Source organism: Stegostoma tigrinum, chromosome 6 (genome assembly GCF_030684315.1).
Source record: "Stegostoma tigrinum isolate sSteTig4 chromosome 6, sSteTig4.hap1, whole genome shotgun sequence".
NCBI lineage: Eukaryota > Metazoa > Chordata > Chondrichthyes > Orectolobiformes > Stegostomatidae > Stegostoma > Stegostoma tigrinum.
In genome coordinates this window covers 113,303,148-113,327,789 of record NC_081359.1, presented here as the reverse complement: position 1 = coordinate 113,327,789, position 24,642 = coordinate 113,303,148, and the positions used below count along the sequence as shown (strand labels likewise).

The 24,642-nt window shown below is 44.4% G+C and overlaps 1 protein-coding gene across 1 annotated transcript in view; it reads left to right on the top strand.

The window, feature by feature from the left end:
* ilk (integrin-linked kinase) overlaps window positions 1–23,594 on the top strand; it is a 78,767-nt gene extending 55,173 nt beyond the window's left edge. Inside the window, exons 4-13 of the mRNA XM_048533284.1 lie at window positions 1,282–1,377; window positions 5,944–6,040; window positions 8,647–8,730; window positions 11,127–11,212; window positions 15,673–15,782; window positions 16,017–16,144; window positions 16,987–17,108; window positions 21,137–21,236; window positions 21,795–21,925; window positions 22,330–23,594. Coding sequence (XP_048389241.1) covers window positions 1,282–1,377; window positions 5,944–6,040; window positions 8,647–8,730; window positions 11,127–11,212; window positions 15,673–15,782; window positions 16,017–16,144; window positions 16,987–17,108; window positions 21,137–21,236; window positions 21,795–21,925; window positions 22,330–22,479 — 1,104 coding nt within the window. The 3' untranslated portion in view covers window positions 22,480–23,594. The remainder of the gene's footprint in view (window positions 1–1,281; window positions 1,378–5,943; window positions 6,041–8,646; window positions 8,731–11,126; window positions 11,213–15,672; window positions 15,783–16,016; window positions 16,145–16,986; window positions 17,109–21,136; window positions 21,237–21,794; window positions 21,926–22,329) is intronic.
* The last annotated feature ends 1,048 nt before the right edge of the window (window positions 23,595–24,642 follow it).

Here is a 24,642-nt window from a genome sequence, read left to right as displayed (position 1 = left end):
TACAAAAGCCTGGTTCGGCCACATCTGGAGTATTGTGTCCAGTTCTGGTTACCTCATGACAGGAAAGATGTGGAAGCGTTGGAAAAGGTGCAGAGGAGATTTACAAGGATGTTGCCGGGAATGGAGGGAAGGTCTTACAAGAAAAGGTTGCGAGAGCTAGGGCTTTTCTCTTTAGAATGACGAAGGATGAGAGGTGACTTGATAGAGGTGTACAATATGATCAGAGGTATAGATAGAGTGGACAGCCAGAGACTTTTTCTTAGGTGGAGGTAGCTTTTATGAGGGGACATAGTTTTAAAGTGAACGGATGATAGTATATGGTAGGGGTGGAGGTTAGATAGATCTTAGGGTTAGGGTAAAAGTGGGGAACATTATTGTGGGCCGAAGGGCCTGTACTGTGCTGTGTTCTATGTTCTATTGTCGGGTAGGTACCTGTGTTGTAACTGTACTGGAACAGCTTGGCTCGGGGAGCGGCAAGTTCTGGAGCACAAGTCTTCCTTATTATTGCCGGAATATTGTCAGGATCTGTAGCCTTTGCAGTATCCAATGTCTCCAACCATTTCTTGACATCATATGGAGTGAATTGAGTTGACTGAGGACTGGTATCTGTGATGTTGGGGACTCCTGGAGGAGGCCGAGATGGATCATTCACTCGCCACATCTGGCTGTATACTGCTCCGAATGCTTCAGCCTTATCTTTTGCACTGATGTGCTGGGCTCCTCCATCATTGAGAATGGGGATGTTTGTGGACCCTCCAGTGATTTGTTTAATTGTCCACCACCATTCACATCTGGATATGGCAGGACTGCAGAGCTCAGATCTGGTCGTTAATTGTGAGATCATTTAGCTCTGTCTATCTCTTGCTGCTTTTACTGTTTGCTGTGCAAGTAGTCCTGTTTGGTGGCTTCACCAGGTTGTTACCTCATCTTCAGGTATGCCTAGTGTTGCTCCTCTCATGTCCTCCTGTACTATCCATTGAACCAGGGTCGATCTCCTGGCTTAATGGTTGAGTGGGGGATATTGCCAGGGCATGAGGTTACAGATTGCACTGGAGTACAATTCTGCTACTGTTGATGGTCCACAGCTCCTCATGGATGCCCGGTCTTGAGTTGCTAGATTTGTGCAAAGTTTTATGGTCATCATTCGGTCAGCAAGGCATTACATTTGACAGAGGGGAGCCAAACACATCATATCTCTCTCTGACCTGTACATCTCTCACTTTTGTTGTTCTGGGTCTGTCTTGAGTTCAGGTGGATCACCAACTGCATTTGTGCCCACAGCTTATCCAGTGCAAAGCAGATGTCAGTGCAGTGAACGAACATGGGAACACACCACTGCATTACGCTTGTTTCTGGGGTCATGATGAGGTGGCCGAGGTAAGAGTTTGTGTCATGCTCCGTTCACAGTCTCTGACACAGCAGCAATTAAGTTTACATGTCTGCATCATGACTCAACTGTTGTGACTAACGTGAACGGCACAACATGAGTAAATTGGTTCCAAATTTCACTTGCACCCTGTGCTGTCACTGTTCGCATCAGTGAGATATTGATGATGTGAGGTATCACAAAATGCTTGCAGTGCAGGGAAGACACTTGGCTGCCCCCACCCATGCTGGCTAATTGCAGGACACTTTAGCAAGTCCCACTTCCACAACCATTCCTATTAAATCTGCTAATGATTCCCATTCAGATCCTTATCTAATTCCCTTTTGAATGTGTCAGTTGAATCTGCCTCCATCAGACACTCAGCATATTCCAGACCCTAGCCACTCGAGTGACCTTGCCTCCCCCACACACTCAGACGTTACCCCCTACCACTCACTGTTGGGTTTTTTTCTTATTTCATTGTCAGTTCTTTTATCTATCACCTTATGTTGGTGTCTTCTGTTCTGCAACTCCTCTGCCAGTGGGAGCACTTTGACAACTGTACACGAATCAATCATTTTAGCAGAGCTATCATCAGCCCACAGAACTGAAACTTCCCTGGTCCCTTATGCAACCAACGTTCTATCTGCCACAGGCAGGTATTCCAGTTCCTGAAAAGCTTGTTAAACAGTGCACTATCACACTGCACTGACTGAGTTTTTGCTTGGATGCTCAACTGTTAATTCAGTCCTGGCTATGTAATATACTGTATATAAACGCTTTGCACAAAGACAAAGAAACCTACAGCACAGGAACAGGCCCTTCGGCCCTCCAAGCCTGCGCCGATCGAGATCCTCTGTCTAACCTGTCATCTATTTTCTCAGGATCTGTGTCCATTTGCTCTCTGCCCATCCATGTACCTGTCGAAATATATGTTAAAAGACGCTAACGTGTCTGCGTCTACCGCCTCCGCTGGCAACGCATTCCAGGCACCCACCACCCTCTGCATAAAGAACTTTCCACGCATATCTCCCTCAAACTTTCCTCCTCTCACTTTGAACTCGTGACCCCTAGTAATTGAGCCCCCCACTCTGGGGGGGAAAAAGCTTCTTGCTATCCACCCTGTCTATACCCCTCATGATTTTGTAAACCTCAATCAGGTCCCCCCAATCTCTGTCTTTCTAATGAAAATAATCCTAATCTCCTCAACCTTTCTTCATAGCTAGCATCCTCCATACGAGGCAACATTCTGGTGAACCTCCTCTGCACCCTCTCCAAAGTGTCCACATCCTTTTGGTAATGTGGCGACCAGAACTGTACACAGTACTCCAAATGTGGTTGAACCAAAGTCTTATACAACTGTAACATGACCTGCCAACTCGTGTGCTCAGTACCCCACCCGATAAAGGAAAGCATGCCGTATGCCTTCTTGACCACCCTATTGACCTGCGTTGCCACCTTCAGGGAACAATAGACCTGAACACCCAGATCTCTCTGATCATCAAATTTCCCCAGGACTTTTCCATTTACTATATAGTTCACTCTTGAATTAGATCTTTCAAAATGCATCACCTCGTATTTGCCCGGATTGAACTCCATCTACTATTTATTGCCCAACTCTCCAATCTATCTAAATTCTGCTGTAATCTCTGACAGTCCCCTTCACCATCTGCTACTCCATCAATCTTAGTGTCATCCGCAAACTTGCTAATCAGACCATCTATACCTTCCTCCAGATCATTTATGTATATCACAAACAACTTGCTGAAAGAAGACAGAGGGTGGTAGTTGATGGGAAATGTCCATCCTGGAGACCAGTTACTAGTGGTGTACCGCAAGTGTCAGTGTTGCGTCCACTGCTGTTTGTCATTTTTATAAATGACCTGGATGAGGGCATAGAAGGATGGGTTAGTAAATTTGCAGACGCCACTAAGGTCGGTGGAGTTGTGGATAGTGACGAAGGATGCTGTAGGTTGCAGAGAGACATAGATAAGCTGCAGAGCTGGGCTGAGAGGTGGAAAATGGAGTTTAATGCGGACAAGTGTGAGGTGATGCACTTTGGTAGGAGTAACCGGAAGGCAAAGTACTGGGCTAATGGTAAGATTCTTGGTAGTGTAGATGAGCAGAGAGATCTCGGTGTCCATGTACACCGATCCTTGAAAGTTGCCACCCAAGTTGACAGGGCTGTTAAGAAGGCATACAGTGTTTTAGCTTTTATTAATAGAGGGATCGAGTTCCGGAACCAAGAGGTTATGCTGCAGCTGTACAAAACTCTGGTGCGGCCGCACTTGGCGTATTGTGTACAGTTCTGGTCACCGCTTTATAAGAAGGATGTGGAAGCTTTGGAAAGGGTGCAGAGGAGATTTACTAGGATGTTACCTGGTATGGAGGAAAAGTCTTACGATGAAAGGCTGAGGGACTTGAGGCTGTTTTCATTAGAGAGAAGAAGGTTGAGAGGTGACTTAATTGAAACATATAAAATAATCAGAAGGTTAGATAGGGTGGATAGGGAGAGCCTTTTTCCTAGGATGGTGACGGCGAGCGCGAGAGGCCATAGCTTTAAACTGAGGGGTGAAAGATATAGGACAGATGTCAGAGGTAGTTTCTTTACTCAGAGAGCAGTAAGGGAATGGAACGCTTTGCCTGCAACGGTAGTAGATTTGCCAACTTTAGGTACATTTAAGTCGTCATTGGATGAGCATATGGACATACATGGAATAGTGTAAGTTAGATGGGCTTGAGATCAGTATGACAGGTCAGCACAACATCGAGGGCCAAAGGCCCTGTACCGTGCTGTCATGATCTATGTAACAGTGGTCCCAGCACAGATCCCTGTGGAACACCACTGGTCACAGCTCTCCAATTTGAGAAACCCCCTTCCACTACTACTCTCTGTCTCCTGTTGCGTAGCCAGTTTTTTATCCATCTAGCTAGCACACCTTGGACCCCATGTGACTTCACTTTCTCTATCAGCCATGGGGAACCTTATCAAATGCCTTACTGAAGTCCATGTATATGACATCTGCAACCCTTTCCTCATCAGTCAACTTTGTCACGTCCACAAAGAATTCTATCAAGCTGGTAAGACATGACCTTCGCTGCACAAAACCATGTTGCCTATCACTGATAAGCCCATTTTCTTCCAAATGGGAATAGATCCTATCCCTCAGTATCTTCTCCAGCAGCTTCACTACCACTGACATCAGGCTCACTGGTCTATGATTACCTGGATTATCCTTGCTACCCTTCTTAAACAAGGGGACAACATTACAATTCTCCAGTCCTCCACGACCTCACCCATGTTTAAGGATGCTGCAAAGATATCTGTTAAGGCCCTGGCTATTTCCTCAATAACCTGGGATAGATCCCATCCATCTTAATGCCTTTTAGGATATCCAACATTTCCTCCCTCCTTGTGCTGACTTGACCTAGAGTAATCAAACATCTATCCCTAACCTCAACATCCATCATGTCCCTCTCTTGGATTAGATTCTAGACTGTAACACATTCCATATCAACATATGTAGCTGTATACTCAATTGTCAGTTTTACATGTGCAATTCCTGGTAACGTTTTGCAGTCTTTTGGCAAACTAGTCACCCTGTAACTGGACTGTCCCACCACTGTGAAGCCAGAGTCAAAGCAGTGTGGAGCTGGAGGAACACAGCAGGTCAGGCAGCAGCAGAGCAGGAAAGCCGACGTTTTGGGTTTATGTCCTTCGGACTGTGGAGAGGGAAGAGAGGTTGGAACTAAATAGAAGGAGGAGGGTGGGACTGGGGAAGGACCAATTCACAGATCAGCTGATGGCCTTAACATGGAATTCACCGGTTTCAAAATCTCCCCAACCCCAGCCTCATGACCAACCCTCCCTCTCATCCCCACTTCCTTGACCTGACACAACCTGTCCATCTTCTCTCCCATCTATCCGCCCCATCCTTCTCACTGACCAATCCCCAGAACCCCCATGTACATCCACCTACCTTCCCTAGCCCCACTCCCCTCGTTTATTTCCAAGCTGCCTTTCCCCTCCCCAGTCCTGATGAAGGGCGTAAACCCAAAATGTCACCTCTGTTGCTCTCCTGATGCTGCCTGACCTGCTGTATTCCTCCAGCTCCACACTGTATTGAATCTGATTCCACATCTGCAGTTCTTGCTATCTCAGTATGAAGCCCCAGTGTCGTCACTGCCATGATGACTTGGTTACAGGGTTTGTAAATGTACCTTTTGTTATACAACTTACCCGGCAGAAATGAAATGACAGGGCAGAATGCCTGAATTAAACTAGGAATCTGTCTTGTGTTTCTTAGACCCTCCTTACTTGAAGCATATTGCAGAACAACTGTAAAATCTCCACCAACAAACTTAATTTCCTGTTGTGTATATTTTTGGCTTGGGATCCACATTGAACATTGAAAATGTAATGTCACCGAAGATAATGGGAAACATTGGAATGAATGGATCCTAGTGACAATAGCTTTCCAGGACTGGGCGGTGAAATTCCAACATAAACACCTAATACACTGGGATCTGTGAAGCTGGAGATCCGCTTGTAGTTTTTCTGGTCTTTTCCCTTTCAGGATCTAGTGCTGAATGGAGCCCTTGTCAGTATCTGCAGTAAGTATGGAGAGACTCCACTGGACAAAGGAAAGGCACACTTACGGGAGCTACTGAAGGGTACGTACGCTACTTTATCCAACCCATTAAATGGTGGAGGTTCAGGTAAAATTCAGGAAGTGATTGTGGCTTTGTGTACATGTCAGTATATAAACCTCTCATCCTCTTAGTCTCAACCCCCTAGTGCTCGCCCCTCTTGCTTGCACCCCTTTCACATTCTTCTCACTCTCCCTTGCTCACTCTGTCCTCACCTTCTCCTCTCTTACTTCCCTCTCCTCTCTCGGCCTCTCCTCTCTTGTGTGTACCTCTTTGCTTGTCTTGTTTTAATTCCGCCTTCCTGCAACATGTCTGTCATTGGCACAGCCAGTATTTGTTGCCATTCCCCAATTGTCCTTGAGCTGAGGAGCTCACTCGACCATTTCAGATGGTTGTCAAGAATCGACCGTATTGCTGTAGGTCTGAATTCACGAGTAGATCAGACCAGGTAAAAATGATGGATTTCTTTCCAAAAGAGCATCAGTGCAGCAGATGGGTTTTTGCAACAATTGAAAGGTTTTCTTGACATAATTATGGTGACTCACATTTAATTCCAGATTCATGAATTGAACTTTAGTTCCAACAGCTGCAGTGCTGGGAACTGAACCTATGTCCATGACCATTAGCCTTGAACTCTGGGATGACGAGTCTAGTGATGTTACCACTACCCTCCCATATTGCCAGTCTGTAAAAAAAAAACAGAACAGCATAACACAGGAACAGGCCCTTCAGCCTGCCACGTCAGCACTGACCATCTAAACCAATCCTATCTGTCTACACCTGATGTACCCCGTTCTCCCTGGTTGTTCATATGTCCATCTAGATGTCTTTTAAACAATTGTCTCAAATATATTACTAGTCTTATCTCTGCATGCATTTCCTGTCAGTATCACTTGACTCCTTGCTTTCATGTTTTACCACATTTCTGAGTTAATTTTTCCCATTTTTCCCATTGCAATGTTTAATCTGGTTCTGGGACATGGACACGACTGGCAAAGTCACATTTCCTAATTGGAATGTGAGCATTTAGAATCAACCTCAACCTGTGGGATTTGAATCATTGGGAGTAACTGCATGCAGAGATATGATTTATAATGTGTTAGAGGCATTCATATAGATAGCAATCAAGGAAGATCATGAGGTAGTGACTGTATCACTAGACTAGTCACCCTGATACTCAGGCTAATGCTAAAGGTTCAAATCCCACCACGGCAGCTGGTGGAATTTAAATTCAGGTAAAAAAACTAGCCTCAGTGATGCTGATCATTCTTTTCAAGAGGGCTAGAGTACAAAAGCAGGGACGTGCTGCTGGAGCTGTATAAGGTGCTGGTCAGACCGCATATGGAATGTTATGAGCAGTTTTGGGCCCAGTATCTAAGAAAGGATGCCCTGGCATTGGAGGGGGTCCAGAGGAGATTGACAAGAATGAACCCAGGGATGAGAGGCTTGTCGTTTGAGAAGCAGTTGAGGACCTGAGGACAAACCGTTCATTTCAAGAGGCACTTAGGGATGGGTAACAAATGCTGACCTCGTCAACGATATTAACATATCATGACTAAATAAAAACGATGGAAGCAATGCTACAGTTGGATAATACTGTTTAGGTCCCACCTGGTGTAAATACACCTCATAAAGGATACATCTACCTTGAAAGGCACTCCATGTAGCCTCACCAGAATGTCCCCAGATCAGGTTGTCTGGGCTGGACTTGTATTCTGTTGCCAAGGGAAGATTGACACGTGATCTAATTGAATTATTTAAACAAATTAAATGGTTCAATAGCAGTAGAATTTCTGATATAGAAGTGGGAGAAATTATTTCCTAAGACGACTGTTGTGGCATAGTGGTAGCATCTCTACCTCAGGGATAGGAGGCCTGGTTCATTTCCCACTTTGTTGAGAGGGGTATAACAACATCTCAAAAATATCTACAAGTGATTTCTGTGGAGGGGGGAGGGCCAGAATGAGGAGACAGAGCCTTCACTTTAGAGTCAGGCTATTCAGGGATCATGTGAAGAACCACTTCACACCAAGCGAATGGGAATCCACAGTTCTATCCCCACAAAGACCGTGGCTTTGGGCAGAACTGAAATTAATCAAATTTATTGGGTGAAAAGGTTTTGAAGCTAGAAGGTAAGCATGTAGATGATGTAAAGGTACACAGTAGCCATAGCCTTAGTTGTAAAATGGGACAGGCTCAAGGCATGAATGGATCCTCCTGTTCCAGTGTTCTTGTTGCATTTCTCTATTTCTTGAATTCATTATTCAGAAAAATTGATTAACCAGAAAGAAAGTGGCACAGTTAGAGAACTGAAATGTGATGAAGTGGGATGTTTTTATTTTTGGACCAAAATGACAGAATCTCCTCATTTTTAACCAGGTGAACTAATGTGATCTTACTATATCTGCTGACCATGCATGGTTCAGTGCAGTGGTCAAAACAACTTCCTTTGAAACCCATTGGATATGGAGCTTTGTCATTCTATTGTGTTACGTTCGGTATCAGAGACTGTGTGACCAATTTGAACTGTAGGATATGGGGTTTGAGATGCTCCCTTGGAAATATGTTAATGTTCTTTTATTCCTGTTCTTCTCACCCTTAACTCTCCTTTTGTCTTTTTTTCATTACAGAACGTGCAGAGAAGCTGGGCCAGAGTCTGACAAAAGTACCCTACAAGGACACCTTCTGGAAAGGGACAACTCGCACTCGCCCCCGTCAGTGACCCCCTAAATTTTATTCACAATTGATTGCAGCAGAATTCATGATTGATTGATTGTATCTCAGTCAAGTTAAGGGTAACTTACGAGCATGGGAATAGTCAGATAAGAGAAGACCAAAGTCTGCTTCACTAAGTGACCAGATCATGACCCAAACTGTACTTCCCCACCTGTTCCTGATAGCCTTTGACTCCTTTCAGTGACCCCACTCCACCATTGTCTGAGGAAGAGAATTCCTCAGACTAATGACTCTCTGAGAGGAGGAAAAAAGTCTTGTCATAAATGGGAATTCTCTTACTTTGATACTGAGTTCACTAGTTCTTCACTCCAACAAGAGGAGGCATACTCTGAGCATAGATATATAAGGTCACCTCTCATTCTTCTAAACTCCACTGGATACAGGCTGAACCTGTCTAACCACTCCTCATGAGAAAACTTGTATAATTCTCCCTGTTAAGTGCAGAAGTTAAAGGTCTAAATTGGGAGAAGGCTAATTTCAATAGCTTTGGACAGTTAGCAGGTTTAAAAGAGAGGCAAGGAGAAATTACTTCTCTCAAAGGGTCATGAATGCATTGAATTCATTAGCCCAGAGTGCAGTGGATGCTGAGACATTAAATAAATTTAAAGAGGAAATAGGCAGATTATTTATTAATAATGGGTTGATGGGTTGTGGGGAGTGGGCAGGAAAGTGGAGTTGAGACCAAGATGAGATCAGCCATGATTGTATCAAATGGTGGAACAGACTTGCACGGCTGAATGGCCTTCTCCTGTTTATAGCTCTTGCCGTCGAAACAGCGAGTGATTGGCAGAGAAAAGTGATCCCACAACGAACAGATCAGATCTAAGCTCTGCAGTCCTTCCTGGTGGTGGATGATTGAACTGGAAGAAAAGCTTCCACAAATGTCTATTCTCATTGGAGGAGATTGGCATGTAGTGCACAATATTGCAAATATTATGGGCCCTGACAACATTCTGGCAATAGCACTGAAGACATATGCTCCAGCATTTGTCACACCCTTAGCCAAGCTGTTACAGTACAATGACAACCTTACCTGACAATGTGATAAAGTACCTACCCACTGACGCTCACATCCCATGCGTGAATTTTAAAAAACAACAAATCCCATCCCAGGAATCAGTCAAGTAAACCTCTAAATGGCTTCTAATACAATGATGTCCTTTCTTAAAATTCAAACCTGCATAACGCTCAAGATATGGTCTCACCAATGTCCTGTACAACAGTAGCAACAAACTGAGATATTCCATTCCTTTTGCAATAATTGACAGTATACTATTTGCCTTCCTAATCACTTGATGATTACATTTTGTGATTCATTCATTAAAACACTCAGACATCTCTGTGCCTACAAGTTCTGCAATCTCTTTCCATGTCAATGTTATAACTTAATTTGCTGCTTCTCTATTCTTCCTGCCAAAATGAACAAGTTCACATTTTCCCACATTATACTCCATCTGCCAAGTTATTGCCTATCCAGTTAATCTACCTCATCTCTTTGTAGATTCCTCTTCATAATTTACTCTCCTGTCTTTGTGCCATCGGTGAATTTAACAGCCATACCTTCAAATCATTGAAAGAGATTGTAAATAATTGAGGTCCCATCACTGAAGCTGTGACATTCCAATAATTACATATTGCCTACTCAAAATTGACCAACGCTTTAAATAATTCAAACAAATATTTAAAATATTTGTTCATGGGTTGTCACATCACTTGCAAGGCCAGCATTCATTACGCATTCCTTATTGCTCAGACGGCAGTAAGAGTGGATCCAGAGTCACATATAGGTCAAGCTGGGTAAGGATGGCAGATTTCTTTCCCTAAAGGACATTAGTGAACCAGATGAATTTTGTAACTGTTGACTTGAGTCACCATAAGGACAGCTTTTCATTCTAGATTTTCATTGAATTCAGTTTTCACCATCTGTCATGGTGTGGAAGTTTGAACCCATGCCTGGATTACTAGTCCATGACATTTACCGCTCCACTACCCCCTACCCCTCACTTTATGGCTTCTCTCTTTCCTGTAAGTTAGCCAGTGCTCAATCCATTCTGCTAAGTTGTCGTTTACTTGGCTCTCATTTTATGTAATAATCTTTGATGTGGCACTTTGTCAAATGTCTTTTGGAAATCCCATAACGCCAGCTTCCCTTTTATTCAAGTTGCTTGTTACTTGAAATGTCAAGCCCTCCACACTGAATCTCAACAGGCCCTTTGTTCTTTGATATAGTGAGATGTGTCAGCTTCGATGGATGTGAAGGATGGAGCCTGATCTGATGTATGGGGTAGGGGCTGGAGTTTCTCTACATAGAGTGGCTAGGACTGGGTCATGGGGAGAGTGGAATTAATCTCTTTGCTATTTATGTCTTTTGCAGGAAATGGAACATTGAATAAACATGCTGGCATTGACTTCAAGCAGCTGACCCTGAATCATAAAATCAATGAGAACCACTCCGGAGAGGTAATCTGCCCTGACTCAAGGCAACATCTAGAACTCTGTTGTTTAAATAGCTCTGGTTCATCAGTCAACTTAAAGCTCAATAAAATATATCAATGTCTTTACAAATCACTCTTCAGCTCCTTCTCCACCCACACTTAATAGGGAATGATTTACTAACTCAATGTAAGGGTGAGAGCCAAACAAGCTCTGAGGAGGACACAGTGGAAAGGAGGAGGATATGTTAAAGGTCACGTGTGTTCAGAAATTTGGCAAATGGAGTATAGTTTGGGAAAATATGAGGCTGTCCACTTCAAGGAGGACAAAAAAGCAAAATTTAATTGAAATACAGAGGAATTACGGAATGTTTGTTATAATTGTGCAGGGCATTGGTGAGATCCTGTGCAGTTTTGACCTCTTAATTTGGAGATGGGACGCTTGCTTTAGAGGCAGTTCAGTAAAGGTTTACTGAGCTAATAGCTGGGATGAGGTGCTTACTTCATGAGGAAAGGTTGTGTAGGTAGTCCGTATACTCATTGGAATCGAGAAGAATTAGAGGTAATCGTATGGAAACATGTAAGGGTGTAAGAGGGCTGACTGGGCTAGACAGTGTTCCTCACATTGAGAGATAGGAACATAGGAGAAGAAGTAAGTGATTCAACTCCTTGAGCTTTTCTGCCATTCTGGATCCTGACTGATCATTTACCTCAATACCATATTCCAGCATTATCCCCTCTCCGTGGATGTCAGCAGTAACTCCATACCTATGAATCTCTATCTTGAACCTTCTCAATGATTGAGCTTCCACAACCTCTGTTGTGGAGAATTCCAAAGACTCTCCACCCTCTGAGTGAAGTCGTTCCACCTTGTCTCACTTAATAATAGCCTCCCTTTCATTCTGTATATCTGTAATATACTAGGAAACTCAAAGTTGGTAAAAGCACGTGGGATCCTTAGTAACTGGACAAGTTGGATCTAAAATTGGTTTTGTGACACGAGACAGAGGGTGGTGGTAGAGGGTTGTCTGTGCGGTGGGAGCCCGGTATGCCACAGGAATCAGCACTGGGTCCCTTACTGTTTGTGATATTCATAAATGATGTAGATGAGAATTTGGATGCAATGATAAGCAAATTTGTGGATGACATGAGGATTGGCCAAGTGGTTGAAAGTGAGGAAGAAGGCCTTAGGTTACAGGGGATATAAACAGATTGGTCAGATTGCACTGCAGTGGGTGCAGAGAAGATTCACCAAGATGTTGACTAGGATGGGGATAGTAGGAACTGCCGATGCCGGAGAATCTGAGATACACGGTGTGAAGCTGGATGAACACAGCAGGCCAAGCAGCATCAGAGGAGCTTCTGAAGAAGGGACTCAGCCCGAAATGTCAAACTTTCCTGCTCCTCTGCTGCTTGGCCTGCTGTGTTCATCCAGCTTCACACCGTGTTATCTCTGTTGACTAGGATGGAGCAGGTTAGTGATGAGGAGAGGCTGGACAAGCTCACGTTGTTTTATTTTGAGCAGAGAAAGTTTGGGGGGACCTGATAGAGGTGTGTAAGATTGTGAGGAGCATGGACAGGATGAATAGAAAAACAACTGATCCCCTTCTTCAAATGGTCCATTACAAAGAGACATAATTTTCAGGTGAAAGGTGGGAAGTTTAAAGGGGTTTTGAGCAAAGAGAAGGTGGGTGTCTGGAATGTTCTGCCTGGGAGGTAGGTTGAGTGGGGAAACCTCACAACCCTTTTAAGAATTTTGTCATGTCTGTGACATCACCTCTCGTTCTTCTAAACACCAGTCAAAGCAGGCCCAGTTTCTTCATAGGAAAAGGATTTCACACAATCACCAAGTTATTACAGAGGAGGAGGCCAGTCAGCACAGCATGCCAGCTCTAAAAGACTCACCATTGCCCTGTGCAAAATTCCTGCTTTTTCTTCATACCTTTGTGCATTATTTCTTTGCAAATAATTGCCTGGTGCCATGGAATGGAACCATAGAATCCCTTCAGTGTGGAAGCAGGCCATTCAGCCCATAACAGCATTCCACCCAGATGCACCCTCGACCCTATCCTTGCATTTCCCACTCTACACACTGTGGGAAATTTAGCACGGCCAATCCACCTAACCCGCACATCTTTGGACTGTGGGAGGAAACTGGAGCACCCGGAGGAAACCCACGCAGACACGGGGAGAATGTGCAAACTCTTCACAGAGTCACCCGAGGCTAGAATCAAACCCAAGTCCCTGGTGCTGTGAGGCTGCAGTGCTAACCACTGAGCCACCGTGCTGCCCTGTCCTCATGAATGCCTCAAGTGAACCTGCCTCTATACCAGGCAGTGCATTCCATATCTTAACAACTTATTGTACGGAAACATTTTTTTCCTCTCACTGCCTTTGCTTCTTTTGAACGTTACTTGAAATGGATGCCCCTCATCTTGCCCAAATTGCGTTTGGAAACAGCTTTTTCCTATTTACCCTGTTCAGCCCACTCATGACTCTGAAAACCTTTATCAAATCTCCTCGCAGCTGCCTTCTCTCTGAGGAGAACTGTCCCAACTTTTTCAATCTCTCCTCATCACTGACATTTGTCATTGCTGAAAATGTTCTTGGAAACTGCTTCTGCACTCTCTCTCCAATGCATTCATGCCTTTCCTATAATGTGGTGTCCAAAACTGTACACAATTCTCCAGCACAATCTAACAAGTGTTTTGTACAAGTTCAATATCACCTCCTCCCTCTTGTACTCCATGCCCCTATTAATAAAGCTGGGGACACGGGCTGCTTGATGAACCACATTCTTGAACTGTCCTGCCACATCCAGAGATCTGTGCACACAGAGACCAAGCTCCCTCTGCTCCTGCACGCCCTTTAGAATTGTAATCCCTATTTTATATTGTCTTTCAATGTTCTTCCAAACAAAGTGCATCACCTCACCCTTCCCTGAACTGAACCTCATCTGCCATCTCTCCACCCACTCATCAATTTTCACACTGTCCCCCTCAAAGTTTACAATTCTTCCAAGCTTATTGTCTCCTACAAACTTCGAAATTGTATACTCTTCCCAACAAGATCCAGATCATTAATGTAAATCAGAAAAACCAAGGGTCCTGATGATGATTCCTGAGGAATTCCACTACACATTTTTCTCTCACCTGAAAAATATTCAATGACCATTTTTTTCTCTGTTTCTCATCACTGGATCCACATTGGTACTTTCCCTTCTATACCATCACCTATAATGTTTCTCAACAGTCTGTGTGGCACTGTATCAAACGCTTTGTGGAAATCCACATATACCATATATTCAGCGTTACCATCATCAAGCCCTTCTGTTCCCTCCTCAAATTACTCCACATCAGTTAAACATAATTTCCCCTTTAGAAATCCATGCTGACTGTTCTTAATCAAACCAGCTTTTTCCATATGACTGCTAATTCTATCTTGGTTTTTCTTTGCTCTGTACTCCAATCCTCTTGTGATAAAGGCTTGTGTACCATTGGACTTCCAATTGCTTGCTGCACCTGCGCATGAGTTTAGAGAACTAGGGGTGTAGTTTTTAAAAAAGGGTCTCTCGGTTTAAGTCAGCAGTAAGGGGGAATGATTTCCTCTGAGTTGATGGTCTGTAGAATTCCCTTGTCCAGGAAGCTGGGTGGTTAAATTTATTCAAGGCTGAGTTCGACACTTGTTGATTACAAGGGAATCTAGGACTATGAGGTAAGGAAGAGATGCAGGTCTCATCTCCACTTATCCACTCTTGGTTCCAGTCCAGCTGTCCTTGTCCAAAAAATCCATTGATCTCAGTCATCCCAGCTTCATTCAAGCCAGCATCCACAGCTCCTTTTTAGGACAGAATGTTCTACATTTGACTTGTTTTTATGTGGAAAAGTTGCTCCCTGACACCATCATCTGAACAGCCTGGCTCTAACTTCAGAATGAAGCCACTTTGTGCTGGACTCTCGATACTAACGAAATGGTTTCTGCATCGAAGCTATTTGCTACATGTAACAGGATGGCTAATATGACGGTACATCCACTGATCCCTTGAGATACCAGGTGGAGAGATGATCATACTGTGCAGCTGAGTGTGAAGTCTCCATGCTCTGGGACTCATGGCCTCAGTTACACCTTGTGACACCATTTATCTTCCACTTAGGGAGCAGGTAGCCTCATGGTGCTGGACTTGTGATCACTGTCCACAGTCTTCATGAGATATTGGAGTCAGTGACCTCTGCTGGTGAGTCAGCGATGAGAAGTGGGTTTATTTTTACACTGTAAGATTACACTGTGTTCCTCTGGATAGTGGAGTTGATATCAGCTCTGTGAATATTCTGTACTGTTCGATCCTGTCGAAACCCTGGGTCATTCAGATATCTCCAGTAAATCACCTCTCAACCTTAACTTGGTTTTAAAAGCCAAGTTTGTGCAAGCTGTACTCTGCGTTGAAACTGTTACAGTTGTTCATAGAAAGTTTCTCTGTTTTGTTTCTAGCTGTGGAAGGGTAGGTGGCAGGGGAATGACATTGTCATCAAAGTCCTGAAGGTGCGTGATTGGACTACTCGCAAAAGCCGTGACTTCAATGAGGAGTATCCAAAGCTCAGGTACTCGAGGCCTGAGGGACTGTGAGTGGGATGTGAATGTGGTGTGGGGGGTGTTGGGTGTGGGGCCGGGGGGGAGGGAGGCAAGGCCACGACATGAAGACGAGGCTGGGTGTGAGGGTAAGGTCAAGTATGAGGGAGGACTGGGCAGGGAGCAATGCTGTGAGCGATGGAATCAGTCTCCTCTCGGTTTCTCAGTTCTTTGCTTTAATAATATTCTGCTGTTTCTCTTGGCAGGATATTCTCCCACCCTAATGTGCTGCCCGTTCTTGGAGCTTGTCAGTCACCACCGGCCCCACATCCCATCATCATCACACACTGGATGCCTTATGGGTCTCTGTACAATGTCTTGCACGAGGGGACAAGTAAGTTCAGGGGTGGACCGATGCGCTGTAAAAACATGCTCGGGCTGTTCATAGACAACAAGGTGTAGCGCTGAATGAGCACAGCAGGCCAGCTAGCATCAGAAGAGCAAGAAAGCTGATATTTCAGATCTGGACCCTTCTTCAGAAATTAAACCCTTTCCATCCATAAACCCATCCAGATGCGTTTTAAATGTTGTAATTGAACCAGCCTCTACCACTTCCTCTGGCAGCTTATTCCGTGCACGTACCACCCTCTGCATGAAAATGTTGCCCCTTAGGGCCCTTTTAAATCTTGCCCCTCGGATCTTAAACTTATGCCCTCTAGTTTTGGACTCTGTACCCAGGGGAAAAGATCTTGGCTATTCACTTTATCCATGCCCCTCGTGATTTTGTAAACCAGGGAAAAAGTCTCAGCCTCTTCCTTTAGCTCCAAGCCCAGCAACATCCTTGTGAATCTTATTACTGTCAGCACTCGAGCTGCAACTGTAAATGGACAAGCTCTCATTTATCTTGTGTTTAACAGGTTAAGAGTCACTTATGGAAGGTGATTGGTGTTGGTGTCATTAACACAGCTACACCTCCCATCCCCTTCACTGCAGCCTGAAGATTGGCCGGGGAAGTGTCAGCCAGAGGCACTGGTCCCTCTGCCCATCCAATGACCTCTTGGTGGGGAAAGTTGATGTGTTTGTGTGGGGATTGGATAATGATGGGAAAGCTGATCTCCTTCAACCATTGGGAAGGAAAACTGGCATTTCCCGCTCACATGCCAGGAGACGCAGTGCTGCTTGGGTAAACCTGGGATTACGAGCCATCTCTTAAAATTTCTGCTGTCACCTTTTCAGATTTTGTGGTGGACCAGACCCAGGCAGTGAAGTTTGCACTGGACATTGCCAGGGGGTTGGCCTTTCTGCATACTCTCGAGCCTCTCATACCCAGGCATTATGTCAACAGCAAGAGCATCATGGTGAGTGCCCTCATCTCGGCTCTCTCAAAAATCAATTGCTGCAACTTTGGACCAGCCACCAACAGACCGGCATTTCCTCAGCTACAGACTGGACTCCAGGATGGTGTCTTTTCTCCCTGGTACCAACATGGGGGTGTTACTGAGTGGCTGCAGAATGTTTTTTTGGTGCTGGTGGTGGTGTTTGTGGTTTGGGAGACCATTGGAAGGAGATCTGTGCACATCGCTACTGAAGACATGGATAGAGATAAGAAACTGACTCAGTTTAGGGAGATAAATAGAAAACACTCCCTTCAGTGGTGGTAATCTCTGAATTTTTCTCCATGCCACAGGCAAGTGGGTAAAAGAATAGAAGGATAGTGTAGGTAAATGTGTGGCTGAAGAGGCAGTGAAGGCAGGAGTGCTTTAAATTCCCAGAACATGGGGACTGACAACATTGAGAGATGAAATGTATACAGGGCAGATGGAGCAGAAGTAGTTGATAGATCGGAGAAGCTTGGTTTGATCTCCTGAGAGGGCAAGATTGAGAGAAAATTCACAAAGAATTTATAAGCCAGAAGCAGGCCATTCAGCTCCGTTTGTTTGAGACCACACAGACAGCTGTGGTTCAGATAGGCAGTGAGCTCTCCAGCACGCTTCTCGAAGGCAATTAGAATAAGAATAACTGCTGGCCTGACCAGTGATTTCCTCACCCCAATGAAGAGAAAAAACAAGATGCTCAAAATCATCAGGTGCTTGGAGAGCCGAGATCAGGAAAAGCCACTTGCAGTGTTTGAAGGATTGAGAACCACAGGAGACAGATTGAAAACAGTTGAAAAGGATCAATAGTGACGAGTGAAAGAGTACTTTGTGCATCAACGCGTGGATCGGGTCCAGATTGCAGTTCCTGAGATTGTAGCAGAGGCAGGTACAACGGTGTGATTCAGAAGAATGTTGTTAACGTTTGGAGAATGATGCAACTGATATGACCATAATACATAGGAGCAGAATTAAGTCTGCTCTGACTTTCACTTGTGGCTGACACGTTTCTCAACCTCATTCTCCTGCCTTCTCCCCATAACATTTGATCTCATTAGCAATCAAGAATCTCTCCATTTCTGCCTTAAATACACTCAATGACTTGGCTTCTGGCCTCTGCAGAAATTAGTTCCCCAGATTACCCATCCTACAGCTGAAGAAATTCCTCCTCATCTCCGTTATAAAGGGTCGTCCCTTCAGTCTGAGGCTGTGTCCTCAGGTTCTAGTTTCTCCTACTAGTGGAAACATTTCCATATCCACTCTGACCAGGCCCCTAAGTGTTCTGTAAGATTCAGTGAGATTCCCCTTCTAAACTCCATCGAGTGCAGACCCAGAGTCCTCAACTGCTCTTCGCATTACAAGCCCTTCTTTCTTGTAAACCTCCTCTGGATCACCTCCAACAATGACTCATCATTTCTTCGATACAAAGTCCAAAACTGCTCACAGTATTCCAACTGCAGTCTAACCAGGGCCTTATACTGCATCAGCATTATGTCCCAGCTCTTGCATTCTAGCACTTTTGAAATGAATGCTGACATTACATTTCCTTCCTAACTTCCAACTGAACCTGCATGTTAATGTTAAGAGAATCCTGAACTAGGACTTCCAAGTCCCTTTATGCTTCAGATTTCCAAAGTCTTTGCCCATTTAGAAAATAGTCCATGCCTCCGTTCTTTCTGCCAAAGTGCACAACCTCACACTGTCCAATACTATTCTGTCTGCGATAGAGATGGTGGGAACTGCAGATGCTGGAGAATCTGAGATAACAAAGTGTGGAGCTGGATGAACACAGCAGGCCAAGCAGCATCTTAGGAATACTATTCTGTCTGCCACTTCTTTGCCACTCTCCAAGACTGATCAAGTCCTTCTGCAGCCTCACGCTTCCTCAACACTACCTGTTGCTCCACTGTCTGTGTGTCATCTGGAAAGTTAGCAGTTCCTTCATCCACATCGTTAATGTGAAACGTGAATAGTTGTGGTCCCAACACTGACCCCCCCTCACAGAACTCCATTCATCGCTAGCTACCATCCTGAAAAAGATCCCTTTATCCTGACTCTCTGCCTTCTGCCGATCAGCCAATCCTCTATCCATGCCAGTACCTTGCCCTAACATAGTGGGTTCTTACTTAGTAGCTTCCTCTGCAGCACCTTTTCAAAGGTCTTCTAGAAACCCAAATAGATCACATTCACTGGCCCTCCTTTGTCTTTTGCTCCTTAAAGACTTCAACCATATTTTTCAGGTATGACCTTCCCCTTGACCAAGCCGTGCTGACTCAGCCTAATGTTACCATGTACTTCCAGGTACTCCGCAATCTTAACCTCAATAATGGATTTTAAAATCCTACCAACAACCGAGATCGGGCTAACTGTCCTATAACTTCTGGTCTTCTGCTCCCCTACCGCCTTAAAAGGGTGTTACACTAAACATTTTCAAGTCCCAATCGCTAAGGGTTAAGGAATAGGACAAGGCAAATTTCTTTTGCAGAGAGATGGCACAGCCATGATGGGCTGAGTGGCCTCAACTGTAACTATACTCTGCTCCACATCACTAATATTAAATATAACTGAGTAATCTTTGTTCACAAGAGATTTGAAAGATACAGTATAGGGACAAATGGGTGTAAGAAACAAAGAAACCTACAGCACAGGAACGGGCCCTTCAGCCCTCCAAGCCTGCGCCGATCAAGATCCTCTGTCTAAACCTGTCATCTATTTTCTAAGGGTCTGTGTCCATTTGCTCCCTGCCCATCCATGTACCTGTCCAGATATATCTTAAAAGACGCTAACATGTCTGCGTCCACCACCTCCACTGGCAACGCATTCCAGGCACCCACCACCCTCTGCATAAAGAACTTTCCATGCATATCTCCCTTAAACTTTTCTCCTCTCACTTTGAACTCATGACCCCTAGTAATTGAGTCCCCCACTCTGGGAAAAAGCTTTTTGCTATCCACCCTGTCTATACCCCTCATGATTTTGTAGACCTCAATCAGGTCCCCCCTCAATCTCCATCTTTCTAATGAGAATAATCCTAGTCTAGGGAGTTTGTTTGCAAGCCTGTAATGATCTCATTGTATGATGAGATAGTCTAAAGGGGGACAATGGCTTCTTCCTGTTGCAGTGATTTTGCATCAATCCCAGATGGACGCGGCAAAGACTATATCATTATCATTTCGTTTTCTGAATTTTTCATTATGGACCAAGAACTGAAAAACAATTGTTTTAAAACCAAGGACTACAGAAGGAATTGCTGCACTTTTCAAGTTACTGAAACTCACTGTGTGGTATTTTCAATGGTGCCTTGTTCACAAACTAGGGGAATCTGTTTGCAGACAGCCCAGCTCTAAGGTGTGTTGCTAGAGTGAGATTTAGCCAGAAACAAATTGCTGATTGGCTTGTGCAATTGTCACCAAAGGATGCCAAAGGTCATTATCCTAGTGACAGCTGTCTGGTCCGTAGAAATTGGAAGAAACCTTTGAACTGCTGGAAGACAGGTTATGTATCTCTGTGTATCTGCAGTAAAAAAAATGCCTGAAGCCAGAAAAAAGCCCATTATTTTCTCCTCCTAGTTACTGTAAAAAAGCCCATTATTTTCTCCTAGTTACTGTAAAAAAGCCCATTATTTTCTCCTCCTAGTTACTGTAAAAAAGCCCATTATTTTCTCCTAGTTACTGTAAAAAAGCCCATTATTTTCTCCTCCTAGTTACTGTAAAAAAGCCCATTATTTTCTCCTAGTTACTGTAAAAAAGCCCATTATTTTCTCCTAGTTACTGTAAGCTTTAGTCTGTAACCAGTAAAGAACTGATTATGTAGTTAGTGTACCAGTTGCCCAGTGCCATCTGTGAAGAAGTGAAAGGACATGGAGAAAGTTGATTAAGGAACAAAAGGTACTGGCAAACCAAAAGAAACATCTCAATGATCCCTGCAGACTGCTGCTAATGAACAGGAACATTTTCTCTCAATGTCTGTTTTACCTCAGCCCTGTTTATCTCATTCTGTCCTGTACCACACAGATTGACGAGGATATGACGGCTCGAATCAGCATGGCTGATGTCAAGTTCTCCTTCCAGTGTCCTGGGAGAATGTACGCTCCTGCCTGGGTCGCTCCAGAAGGTGAAGTATCCCAGTTATTTCCTTTCCTCTGATATCTGAATAACAGGCACGATCATAGGCAGCAGAGAGCTGCACACCTCAGTCGCTTGTCAGTACGTACTGAAGAAAAATACTCATTCCTAGAGTCAGGTATCCTGCATACTACCACTCCCTGATATCCAGATTACTCCCACCATGTGACTGATATCCCAATTATACCCATTCTGTGTTTGAATCCCAATTATACTCATTCTATGTCTAATATCCCAATTGTACCCGCTCTCTGGTATCTAGATCGCACCGAGAGTTGGATTTCCGTTTAAGGAATAGGTAGGACTAGATAAGGTGTGAAGATTGTATAGTGAATCATTAGTGCCACAGCACTCCATCTTCCAAAGCCAAATTGTCTCCATACTCTCTTCCCCACTAATGTCAGTGTTAAAATACACCATTGTAACTCAGTGATTCTAAAGTACACTGTGGTAGGTTGGATTGTTGAGTATTAGTTTGTTGTTCCTTGTTGGGTATTAATTATGACCCAGTAATTCCTGATCTTTTTTTAATCGTTTCTATACACAGCTCTTCAGAAAAAGCCAGAAGAGATTAACCGACGGTCTGCAGACATGTGGAGCTTTGCGATTCTCCTGTGGGAGCTGGTGACTCGGGAAGTACCCTTTGCAGATCTCTCCAATATGGAGATCGGTATGAAGGTATGATCAACTCACCACCTGCAGAGAGAAAGATTTTACCCCCCTCCTACTTCCCTGAGTATGTCACCAATTAAACATGGCTTTGGATATTTTGGAGGGACCTTATTAAAGTGAAATGCATTGAAAATCCCACGTGGCTTTACCAAGGTTACAGCGATCTGTAATACTGACTCATGTCTAATTCTAATAAGAATCTAATGTATACTACTGTTGTGCTATCAAAGGGTGGGCGCAGAGGGAGCGCCGCGCTGTCGGAGGGTGGGCGCAGAGGGAGCGCCGCGCTGTCGGAGGGTTGGCACGTAAGAGCCCACCGCTCTCTGACTCATTCTTTCAGTGTAGATGTGTGATTTTTTTTTTGTCATTGTGCATGTGGAGATTTTTATCTGCTGACTGTGATTTTGCAGGTTTCTCTGGAAGGTCTGCGACCCACCATCCCCCCAGGAATCTCCCCTCACATCTGCAAGCTGATGAAAATCTGCATGAATGAGGATCCAGCAAAAAGACCAAAGTTTGACATGATTGTCCCAATAATGGAGAAGATGCAGGACAAGTAGACAGGGATTTGGAAAACTTTTCCTCTGTTAATCCCTCCCTGTCAGCCTTACAGCTTCCTGTAACCACACATAGCCTTCACAGGACTATCCTGCCACAAGGACTCCCATTGTTCCAGGATCTGATTTGAGACTTGGGAGTTTCAGAAACCTGTTCCTGTCTCCGTTTGTTTACAGTGTGTGTCTATTGCGGCATTTTCTCTACCTACTTTATATTGTTGAGAATTCTGTTCACCCCTGGAGATACAAGGCCTTCTCTCTCATCCCATGTGACAAAGAGGAGAGGACCAATTAGCCAGGATTCCTGCTCATAATCACTAACCAGTGATCCCCAAGTTACAGAGAGATGGGAAATCTGCCAGGATCCCTGCTAGTGATCCTAATTGAGGGAGGGTGGGGAAATTAGCCTGGGTCCTGCTGCTGATCTGTGTCCAGTACTTGGCCCTGTTAGGTAGTAGTAAGAGCAGAACTGGTCCAGAACATTTCTCTCTCTCTCTGTGGTCATCCAGGGTGTCGTGGAGCATGAACCTGGTTCCTGTTTTCATCTTTGCTAAACAACAATCTTCTAAAAAGTCAGGTACAGTTGTTTGTTTTATAATTTGTTGCAGTTTCCTAACCTGGCTGTGCTCACAACTGTACCTGTTTATGGTGACTGTGTCTTGCAGCCTTATCTTCCTGCTTTCTCACCTACATTATGAACCTCCTGTCTCCCAGTCAGCCCAGGCTGTAACCTGTCTCCCTTCTGGGGTTGAATGTGACCCACGTTCCAGACGGTGGAGGGATAGCCATAGCGCTGTCTGTGTGACTCCTGTTCCATGGCCCTTGCAGTTTGTGTGCCATTCTTGCTGTGGAAAACGTGAAGACCTTGTGCCCCATGCCGTCACCTGTGTAATTGTCAACCTTCACTAACGTGTCTCCTTGCTGTTGCTACCTTCTGGCTCCTGAACACATTAACTCTGAATCCCTAGCCGGGCAGCATTACTCAAATGGAACTTGCTAATCATTTATGTAATTTATATAACACTTGTATTTCCAATTTCTTCCAACAAGTCACTGCTGTTTTATTGAAAATATAACTTTATGGACTTTACATTAAAGAGAGACAGATTTGCAATTTACATCGTGTACTGGTGCATCAGTTAAACAGGTTGAATCCTCCCTGCCATCAACCATATCCACACCCAGTTAGAAAGTGATCCAGAAGAACGGTCCTCCTGCAAAGTTACACTGAGCTTTCAGCAAGTATCTGACCACTTCTGACAAGGCGCACTCCCATTGTGCTCGGTCCTGCACAGTAACTATCCAACTGAACAAAGCTTGCATTTGTATAGCACCTTTAAAGTAATGAAACATCCCAAGTCATTCCACAGGGGCGTTAACGACAAATTTGGTATCAGTTACAAGAAGCAGTAGGAAAGACTTGATCAAAGCTTTCAAGGTGCCCTAAAGGGATTCTGTGTTGGAGAGGGAATTCTAGATCTTGGGACTCAGGCATCTGAAGGCTGGGCCACCGAAAATGCAGCAATCAGTGATGCGCAGGAGACCAGAAGTGGAGACAATGTAGGCCTTTAGTGGGTTGCAGGAATGGAGATTGCAGAGATAGGGTGGCCATAGAAAAATCTAGAAATAGGAGATATATTGGAGCCAGTGAAGAGCTAGAGTCAACCTGCTTCTTCAGTGCTCAGGTCGAGTTTGGTTGACAGCACCACGGCCTTCACTACAACTAGGGCAAGGCACTTGGTCGGACACTCTCACAGCTGGAACAGGGGAATCGAACCCCTGTACCATTGGCAGCAACCTTAACCACACCAAACTTTAAGCCAACTGAGCCACCAACCCCCTCCCACCCCGCCACCCCTCTCTGTAAGAGGGTTTGCTGCAGTAATGGACCCTTGTACACAAATGATGTAGCCTGGAATAACGGTAAATGCTCCAGTTTTCATTTTATCATGTGGCTAAACAGGAAGCTTCTATCAACACAAGTTGATATTCAGTATGGTATGGTAATATGTAATTTGGCAAAATGAATGGCTCTTGGATACATGTAATATTCGGTGCAAAATGGATGAATTAATGGCACAAACAAAGGTGAATGGGTGTGATCTTATAGCCAATAAGGAAACATGGTTACAGGTTTTGGCTGAGAGGATTAAGGTGAAACCGAAG